An 11,174-nucleotide genomic window follows, 5' to 3' on the forward strand; every position below is an offset into this window, starting at 1 on the left:
ATAACTCCATTGTCTTAAGGTTTTAAGATAAAAGTGGTGTCAAATATGTTATATATATATATATATATATATATATATATATATATATATATTTATATATATAAACTCATCAACAACCACTATAACGATACATCAATCAAGCAAAATTTTGAAAAACGTAAAACTTCATATTTTTATTACTAGTTAGTTTAATGATTAGTTTCTTCGATATTATTGTTAAGGTCGATCATCATATATTTAAAGTGTTATTCATTTTGAAATCGTAGAAATAGAGGTAAAAAACATTGGATTAACATCCTTCACACGTATATATGTATGTAGTGCGGGTATTTTTTGATTAGTAGTAAATTAGTATAGAAAATGAGTAGGTGAGTAGAAGTTGGGAATAAGATTGATGAAAAGAGTAGAGAGGGTTGGACCACGCGGAAGGAGTGGGGGCAGAGATTTGAGAATGGAAGAAAGTGATAAAGAAAAGAGAGAGATGTGAAGAGCATATATAAAGCAAACAATGAACAAGTTGGGGGTGCAATAAGGGGTTTTGTCATTTTCCACATAGATCCGCTAATTAGGTCAGACCAATCAATCAATGATTCACCCATGGCTTTTCAACAAATTCATTCTCTCTCTCACACACACACCCGAAACCTCAAAGAAAGACATGCATCTGCTCCTTTGTGCAGACCACACCCATCACTCTAATTGCTTCAATCATTTTGCATGCAATGTGTAGTGCCAACCCTCTCTCTGTCTCAGTATCTCTTCACGACACAACAAAAATTAAATAATCTTCTTCTTTCGTTTCTGTGAAAACCTGTGCTCTCTTCTTTGCTAAAACGTGTCCATAAAGTTCTTCACCAATCTTTTAACAATTTCTATAAACCTTTTTTCCCACACATTTCAAAGGAAAGAGTTCAGTACTTTTCCACAAACTGAGTGTTACAAATCTCAACATAAGGTTTATATTATGATTACATAAATTATGTAATAAAAAGAAATTGTTTCAGTGAAATTCAATTATATTTTTAATTGAGTCATTTTTACTTATATATCAAATACAATTAAAAGATGAAACCAATAAAAGAGTAAGTTAACTAAAACTTAATCAACTTCTAACGGAATGTAAATTATATTTATTATGGTGTGTTGTAACTTAATTTTTTCACATCAAAATGATCAAATCTTTATCATTTTGAGATAATATATATTCACCGTAAATTTAAGGATAATTAGACACTGCGTAAATAATAACACACAAATACATTTTAAAAGATTCATATTAAGTATTTCCTAAATCATCATAATATCTAAGAGTAAATAATCAAGATTAACTCACTACAACTAATATTCATATAACACACAATCACATTTGTACAACTAATATTCATACAACACACAATCATAGGCGCAGAGAAAACTTTTATTTAATTTTTCATAATATCTTAATTTACATGACTTGAATTGGGAATATGTAGGAAATTATTGTTGTTCCATAAATTTTTTATTTAATACATATTAATGCATATGAGGTCAACACATCATCCTTTCACATGTGACTTGATCCATATATATATATATATATCCACATCATTACTTAACAACATTTTTACATGTATGCATATACACATATACATATATCGTTATTAGAATTTTATAAAACATTTCCTAAACAAATCATATGAAGAGGAATGACCTATTTTTCCCCTCCCTCTCTCTCTCTCTCACTTGAGAAAAAAGTGTTGTTCAAGTGAGGAAACTCAAGAGAACATACTCTTTGTTTCTTTTTTCTTTAGTTGGGTGAAATTTCTCCTCTTGGGAGAAAATAAACCATGAAACAAGGATATGTACAAATAAAAATATAGGTTCAAAAATGCATAAATTAATATAAATCACCATTATATGAATGCTTTGCATAATACTTTCTTTTTTAGCTCAAAATGACTACTCATGCTCAAATGGGTTGTTCACATTTCAAGTTCCAAATCAATAAGTTAAATCATTAAAAGTTAAACCACTTTTCTAACTCCATCAATTTATAATTCAAACCTTATCGATCTAGTTTTTAATTTATTATCTTAAATATAGGATCAATATAACCACTTTACAAACTAAAAAAAAATCCTTGAATAATGACTAATTTTAGTGACAAAAAATAATTAGTCAAACCAATTTATGTACTAATTTATAAACTAAAAATTATTAGTAGTTAAAATAATTTAAAAAAATTATAATTGATCCATGAATTGATAATTAAAATAATTTATATTATGAATTTGTCTTTAAATTAGTCACTAACACTAGCTACTATGATTTTGACTACTATCAAATAAATTAGTCTCTAATTAAGAAAATGGTCTCTAAATATATTTTTTGCCACTAAAATTGGTCTATTTGATAGTTTTCTTGTAGTGACAAATTCTTAATAGTTCACTCAAATATATAGTAATTTAACTATGTACTAATAGTAAAGTATGTTTTTCATTACAACCATAAAAACTTAAGAAAGATTTTGAAGATAAAATATATTACAAATATTTTTTTGTATTGAGGTTAATTTCACATCCTTTATCCCTACAGTGTAGGCGTGTGACTATTTTTTGGGAGAACTCAGTCATTGCTTTACATGAATGTCCTCCTTGTTTGTCTTGAATATGAGTTTTATGAATATTGGTTTATATTAGATGTTTGATTAATTTTAGATTTATTAGATGAAGAAGGAAGAGAAGGAGAAAGAGAAAAAGAATAATAAGGAGGAGAAGGAACATGATAAGAAGACGAAATTTGGTGCAGAAAAAAAATATAAAATTTTACTTTTATTGTTAGTGTAACAAATGTAAATTTACGTCTGTTATAAATACAACAAATACAACAAACATAAATTTAGGTCTCTCACAATTACGTATGACCTACAACAGACGTAACTTTTTTGTGTGTTAGTGTTAATTCAAACAATTTAACTCTCTTATCTAATATTCTTCCTTATTGCTAACTTTCTTTTGCATCGTATAAAAAAATTGAATGATAACCTATGATGCACCGATACTTCAATCTAGGTCACATATCCGTATATGATATTTTAGGACACTTCACCGATACTTCATCGATACTTATCATGTAATCTATAATGCAATAATACTTTTATTATGACAAAAAATTATAATTTTTTATATTGACAATGTTTAATTCACATGATTTTAATTTGAATCCACACAATAACATTATTTATCATATTTTTAAGAATTATTTTATATTTTTCAATATACATGTATTACGGTATCGTATCCTGTCATTTTTAAAATAAATGTATCAACATATCAAATATATGTTGTATTCAATATACGTATCGTATATATGCATCATAGATGATAATCAATAAATTTAGAATGTGTAATAAGAATATGTGAAGAAACATTATAATAATGTTTAACTTAATAAGAATTTCACTAAAACAACCCACGTTAATGTTTTAGTTGAAGTGTTTAGATAAATTATTTGAATTAAGATTTTCACTTTATATCAAGATATGATTTATTATCTAAGTTTATTTCATAAAACTTATGTTAAAGTAGGGTTTCAGACTTAATGTTTTCAACAGCAGTTCGTATAATCAATTTTTCTAATGACCACATATAAAACATGCTTAGTTTTTGAAATCAAACATCAAATAGTTGATTTTCTAAATATATAGTATTTACAATCATTACAAATATTTTTATCTCCTACCTTAGTTGCACAATAACCTTTTAACCTCCAATTGTTGGTTTTGTTACTTCTCACTAACATTTTGTATTTAATGTATTGTGTTTCATAACATATTTTACTATGTTCGGTGTTTTATTTATTTATTTATTTTATTATTTTTCAAGTAATTTCAGCTTAGACGTGCTAATGATTTTCTAAATTTTTTCAGGTTGTTGTGTATTTTTGGTTTGAGTACTTTTGTATGGTTGGTTTGAAATAGATCGAAGATTTGGAGAGATTTGAATCCAAAAAAGATAACTTTGGAAGTAATCTGAAAACCATTTCGTGTGCTTGACAATTCTTGTCGACTTTGAACATCTTCAATAAATGTGACATGATATTTATGAAAAAAAAAATAATTTAAAACACAATTAGAGAAAAAAATTCTATAAAAATAGTTAATGAGTTTTTTCAATCAAAATTAGTAACATCATTGCAAACATTTACGTTCATGAATTCTTTAAATACTTTTGAAAATAATATAAAAAGTATATACCAATAAAAGTCATATAACAGTTTCCCATAGTTAATTAGGATTTCTTAAGTAAAAATTATTCGCGTTTTATTTTCTTTTTCTTAAAAATATGTATTAATTTTTTTTTTATAAATTGTTTTACAACATATACAATTCACTGTAATATTTAATAGAACCGTTTGTTCAATTTGAACTCAGTAATTATAAACATTAATTTTGAACCTGTTGGTTTGGTGTTTCTATTGTCTTCGATTACGTTGTTTCAAGCCGATAAATCAGCGGCTTGAGTCGCATGAATTTATGTCTTATATAAATTTTAAACACTTCTATATTTTGTCTTATATAAATATATAAATATAAACATAAATTTAATTTTATTCATCATTATTTATTTACTTTCTTACTAGGAAAATAATAATAATAATAAAAAGTCCAAAGCAAATGAGTCAAAAGAAGTCACCATCCAAAATTGTTAGTAGAATATATTTTTCAAAATTTGATTTTCCCGTTCCAAAATTTTCCACAAGCCATCTCTTTCACCCTCTCTTCACCTTTTGCACATAACAACTCTCTCTCACTCTCTCTCATTCTCTCTCATACACACTGTAATTTTCTTCCAGCACCCTCATTGTCATTCAGACTTGTGTCCCTAATGTAAATATCATTTTCCAACCTTTTCAAAATATCTTCTTAAACCTCAAATGCTATTATTATTATTGTTCACTCTTCACTTCTTCGTTCTTTCAACCTCAGCCCCCACTTACCAGCCTTCCCTATTTTTCCTAAATTTCCATTCTTTTTCCCTTTCCATGAGTTGATGCATCTTTTTCAAGTTAATTAAGCTTGAAATAGCTGGTGGGGTTTTTAAATCCGTCGATATAACTGTGTTTTTGTTTTTCTGGTTGGAGATTCAGGAAGTGGCTGTGAGGTAATATATTTGCTAGATCTTCATTTCCTTTTTTTGCTTCATGGGGTGTTTGTTTTCGGGGGCATTGGGGGTGCTTTCTTGTTTGGTAGCTTGGAAAGTTTATTCCTTCAAGGTGTTTCTTTGCTTGATGAATTCGTCTGTTTCTTCTGCTTCAGTTCTCAGCATCTCATTCACAATTGAGATCTGGTTTGCTCCAAATTTGTTCTTCAATTCCTTTTTTTAAGATTTGAAAAATTCTGTTTTTTTTTTGTTTGTTTGTTCTGCCGTTTGAATCAATTGTGGATACTTAGGATTCATTGGTGGAAGACATTGGTTCACGACTGCCATTTTTTTTCTGAAAATAATTGCATTCTCCTCTCCCCTTTTCTCGTGGTTTCTAAAATTGAGTGATTAATTATTGCTTAATCCTTGGAGAACCCGAACCGACTTTAATTTCTAATTTCTTTTTTCCTGGCTGAAGAATTTTACAATTCATCTTAAACGGCATGGCTTCTCATCTGATTTATTCTTTCACAAGGAATGGAGAAATTACTAAGTTGACTGAAAAAGATAAAAACTATGGAAATTGTGTTTTTTGGCGTCATCTTAGACTGGGTGCACTAATTTGCTTATGTCTACTTTAGTGTAGTAATAAATGCATTTGGCATCCTTCCTTTCTGGGAATTTTATTTTTAATTGCACAACTAATGGCCCTTATTTTCTTTTTTAAGATTTTTAACAGTACAGACAAGTGGCAACTGCATTTTCTTTGTCACATGAGGTTCTCTCTGATGTAGAACATGCTATTTTTTTATTTTATTTTTTATATTTTTGTTTAAAGGTATTTTGATATTGGATTTCTTTATAGATGGTTTTTGTTGAATTAAATAACCATATGCTTATATAAGTGGTATGGTTTACCATTCTCTCATTACTCCTCTTGTTTCATATGAAGACTGCTTCAACTTGGGCCTGTCATTGACATAAATGCAAACAAACTTGAATTCGAAGACTGTTTGTGGTTACTTAAATCCCTGAAAGACATGCAGTCAGCCTTCTTTCTGCTGAAATGAAGAACTTGCAGGTTCCCCTGTTATATGTTTCTTTTTATCTTGGTATTTGGTGCATGGTTTGCAATATCCACCATCGCAATGATTAAGTTTATGAATCTAATTCAGTTGGCCTTATTGGATGTCAACATTGAGAATATATATGCTTGATATTATTCCTTTTAAAATCTAGTTACAGCCAACCATTTGATGCATGCTGTGCTGTTTGCTGAGAGAAAGACAAATTTACCCTTATGAAACTACTTAATTCAATCTATATAAGCATGTTATTCCCCGTATTAGCTAAATCTGAAACATCATTGATGAAAACATCACTGTGGTTTGGTATATCTTTGTTCAACCATCTATCATAGTTGAAGTATTGAAAAGTTTCTAATTTACAAGCTTTAACAAATAATTTTAGCCCAACTTCGTTGCAGTGGTAGTTCTGTTATCACTGAGAGCACATTCATTATGTATGCCACTCATTGCTAATAGAGTTTATCTGTGACGTTTTCTTAATTCCTCCTGTATAATTATTTTTGTAGTTTTGGGTGTTTGTCACTTGGTTTGAATGGAGACAAAATGACTTTGTTCGTGTTTATATGACATTGTTAATTTGGTTGTTTTGGTGGAAAACCCTGATAAGATGTTCACTTGTGCACCAACATGGGGGTTACCGTAATGAATTTCACAGTGTGTATTTGGATAATGGTTTGTGCTTTTAAAATTGAAGAAATGAAGGTTTTGCATGGTGGTTTGTTATTTCATCTGTCACTGATGTTGCCAGCAATAGCTAATAAATAAGTTAACAGGGGATGGAGTTGCTCTGAATCTAATATTTCTTCAATAGGAATCTAACTGAATAATTATGGAATGAAGGTCTGTTACTTAAAACGCAATGATATAATTCTTTTATCAAATTTGAACATGATGGAGGTTAATGAGAGGCAAAATTCAGTATTTCCCCGAAAAATAATATGTCCTTGCCATTTTCAGTTGTTTAGTTTGTTGTATTGTATGCTTCTATAAGCAAACTAGTTTGTACATATTTAATGTTCTGAACATTAATAATCTGCAAGCCTTCTGTATTCATATTTAATTTCTGGCATTCTACATCGATATGCCTAATCCTCTAGATTTTCTTCATAACTCCTGTGGCTGCTTACATTTGTTGTAGTTACACTAAGCTAATATTTTATGGATTTGCAGAGCTCAGAAGAATTACAGTCATCAACTCAAGCTTCTCATGAGCCCAAGAGTGAACAACCAAACAATCACACAACTGATGCTCCTGTTACAGACACAGGCTCAGCATCTGCTACAAGTAATGACAGTAAAAAAGTTTCACGGCAGGATATTGAGTTTGTAAGGATATCTGTTCTTTCCTGGACATTTTAGTAGTTTTCTGTTGTTTCCCACTTTTCCCTTGTTTCGTTTATTTCGTGGATTGAATTTTATGAGGATGATCTGCAGAATTTGAACTGAATTAATCTGTTTATTTTTTCCTTTTGGATTAAATATTCATACAGGTCCAGAATTTAATAGAAAGATGCCTACAGTTATATATGAATAAAGATGAAGTGGTTAAAACACTACTGACACGGGCAAAGATAGATCCTGGATTCACTACCCTTGGTAGGCATCTTAAGGTCTCCGTCATGCCATCTATATATTGCATCGTAAATTGTAATTAATAATATAACTATTGTATATGCTGTTTGTAGCAAGCTTTGAAATGATATTGATTTGTAAATTGTAATGATTTTCCAAGTTTTATTTAGTTTAATTTGTTATCTGCTTCATGTGTTGGATTACATGGAAATTAGCATAATTTTAAAGTTGAGACATCTTGCTTTTAGAAAAAATATGGTACTTGCTTTCTTGTAACTTTTCCATACATCTTAAAGTAGATGCAGACTCATGTCCCTTTGCTTTGTAATTGGTCCTTTTTAATGCAGTATGGCAGAAGCTAGAGGAAGAGAACGCTGATTTCTTCAGGGCCTACTATATCAGACTAAAATTGAAAAAGCAAATTCTTTTATTCAATCATTTGCTTGAGCATCAGTATCATCTAATGAAGTGTCCCATGCCTGCAAAGGTACCATTGGCCCCAATACAGAACGGAATCCATCCAATGCCTGGTACATTCTTGCCCTCTTATCAGTGTGTATATGTGACAGTTTGTGTTAAACACAAAGGTCTTCACATCTTTGCATGGCTAAATCTAAACTGTGTTGAGTTGAGTGATAACACTTATGTGTCACTTCTCATGTTATGTAATCTCACTCTCACTGCACTCTAAACTTCATGGCCAACAACAGGGAACAGATCATGTCTCGTCTAAAAGGTCTAAAGTGATACTTCATGAAAATTAAGAAAGTAGTAAGATTCTCATGATTCTTCGAAGTTCCTTAAAAGCATAGAGGCTTTACTACTGTGAAAACTTAAGTACATTATTAATTGAAGAGAATTAGTCAGTAATTAAATACATTTTCCTGGGTATTAACTATGGTGTTGCCTGATTTCACTCCAGATGTTAATGCTTAGATTTAACCAAAACTTTGGTTAGTTAACAGGTTTGGATTCTTGAAGAATTATCAATTATTAGTGCTATTACGAGATTGCTTGGAAATTTTAATCTTCATAATTCTGAAATACAAAAATTGGAAACTTCAGTATGTTCTTGTTAGTCTATGCATTTCTGGCTTTGTATTAGCCTAAGATCTAAGTTGAGGAAACCTTTTATATATTCCTCAGTTGTGTTATTTTTATGAATGCCGAGGAACTTTTTGCTGTGTTATAAATGTTTTGTTTGCCTCTAGGTATGAGTCTTTTGCATAATCTTTGTGTTTCTTTCTGTGTACATTTCAGTCTAAAAAGATGGATTAGATTATAAAGGCACAAGTCGCTTTGTTTTATCTTTTTTTCATTTCCTTGCATTATTCTTTAACACCATTTGTTTGCAGTGCAGTCAACAACCTACCTATGGGATACCCAGTGCTACAGCAGCCTCCCATGCAAGCAACAGGTCAACCTCATCTTGATTCCATGGGTTGTGGTATATCAAGTTGTCATGTAGTGAATGGAGTCCCTGCCCCAGGCAACTTTCACCCCATTCGGATGAACTCTGGGAATGAGTGAGAACTTCTCTTACTGCACATAATTCCTTTTTGTGACTCCTACAGGGGCAATATTTTGATTGCTTATATAAGGTCCTGGATTGTTATCTTTTGTAGTTAAGTTGTCTGAAATGTGTAAATGTGTATTTTGTAGCTAAGTGGTAATTGATTTCATAATTAACTGTTCAGTTGTATGACATGATAATGCATTTCTAACTGTTACTTCCTCCTTTTATGTTAAAACTAACATGCTTTGCCTTTGTCCTTGTTGAAGTATGGTGATGGACCACAATGCTCCTGATATGGCTCCTGTTATTCCACCAAATGGTACAATGTCATCCGTCTCAGAAATGCCAGTAAGTCCGACATCAGTTGCATCGAGTGGCCATTTCCCCTTCACTGCATCAGAAATATCAGGAATGGGTGCTGATGCCTCAGCTCTTGATACAGCATTTACATCTGATGTGGCAAGTTCAGTAGGATTACAGCTCGCACCAGACGGTGGCAATGGAATTTCCAGATCACTGGATCAAATTCAATGGAACTTTAGTCTATCAGATCTAACGGCAGATTTACCAAACTTGGGAGGTAATTTCTTACACAATTTTCTGATTTGCTTTCAGATATGCACTTAAATGTTAAGTTGTTTGAGATGTACAACATGTGTTGAGCTTGTGATCTGTTATGTCATTCATCTGCCGAAAGTACACTGAATATTTGAGAAGAAAATGTTGAGTTTGTGATCTGTTATGTCATTCATCAACCCAAGTAATATGAATATTTGAGCAGAAAAAACTGAATCTGTTTGAGTCAGTAATAACCAAAAAGAACCAGGAAGCATTTACCATCAATATTTAGTTTCAAGTAAAATTGGACTTTGCTGGTCTTTTTGTTTATCTATGAAGAACTGATATTCTATTTTATGTTGCCATAAGTTATCTGATGTACGTTTTAATGTCTCAAGCGCTATAGGTTGCATGTAAATGACCAATAATCATTTTAGAAATCAATGAATGCAGTCAAGGATTATACTCAAGATTTTCAATTACTTGTTCAACCATTGTTGGTGTCTTCCTTCTTTTATTGTCTTGAGTTCTTTGCAGATCTTGGAGCTCTGGGAAACTATCCTGGTTCACCATTTTTGCCATCCGATTCAGATATTTTGCTCGAATCTCCTGATCAACAGGATATAGGTAATGTCCTATAGAAATTTTTGCTATTACTTTTTTATTCTTATTTTGAAGTCCTTGTTTTGATTTAATCAAAGAAATGTTTGTTTTTGTTTCAGTTGATGACTTCTTTGTTAATTCTGAGCCCCCATGCTCTCAGTCAGATGAGGATAAATCTTGAGGTGAGGCAAGTTGCATGTTTCACATTAATTGTTAGATTAGGGAAATTTAGGATTAATAAATGTCATCTAGCTTACATGGCATACAGGTTTACTGTTACCTAAGTGTAGGCAGCCTGATATTTATCATCAGGATGAAAATAGAATGTCAATTGTTCCCTGTAGTACCAATCTTTTGCATTCTTTTCAGAAATCTGTTATCAGCAAGAGTTGGAACAGTGTTTAGGATGTGTAATTGATTTGATGCATTTGGATATTTATATACATATATAATATATAATATTGTTTGGATCCTTCTCAGTCCAAAGTTCAATTCAATGTTTATGTCCTTGGCACTCCAATGGTGTCAGATTATTTGTTGTAGCATCATAACAAGATTAATGTCCTTTCTAGCTTTTCAGTTACAATGAGTGTAGTGGTTGAACATGTCCTATTGTTGAAGCCCTAATCACTGCACTGCTTTTATTGTTGCTTTAAGATTACTAAAACATCCTTCTACCTAAACAAAAACTAGCCATTTTGCCCTCAATTTGTT

The 11,174-nt window shown here is 30.9% G+C and overlaps 1 protein-coding gene across 1 annotated transcript; it reads left to right on the top strand.

The window, feature by feature from the left end:
- The first annotated feature begins 4,746 nt into the window (after positions 1–4,746).
- LOC114167284 lies at positions 4,747–10,939 on the top strand. Its single transcript, XM_028052326.1, has 9 exons — positions 4,747–5,141; positions 6,076–6,204; positions 7,382–7,537; positions 7,702–7,807; positions 8,131–8,313; positions 9,144–9,309; positions 9,566–9,879; positions 10,395–10,484; positions 10,580–10,939. The coding sequence occupies exons 2-9, from the start codon at positions 6,190–6,192 to the stop codon at positions 10,639–10,641; spliced, it is 1,092 nt and encodes a 363-aa protein (XP_027908127.1). The 5' UTR covers positions 4,747–5,141; positions 6,076–6,189; the 3' UTR covers positions 10,642–10,939.
- Positions 10,940–11,174: the final 235 nt, after the last annotated feature.

Source organism: Vigna unguiculata, chromosome 10 (assembly GCF_004118075.2).
Source record: "Vigna unguiculata cultivar IT97K-499-35 chromosome 10, ASM411807v1, whole genome shotgun sequence".
Classification (NCBI taxonomy): Eukaryota; Viridiplantae; Streptophyta; class Magnoliopsida; order Fabales; family Fabaceae; genus Vigna; species Vigna unguiculata.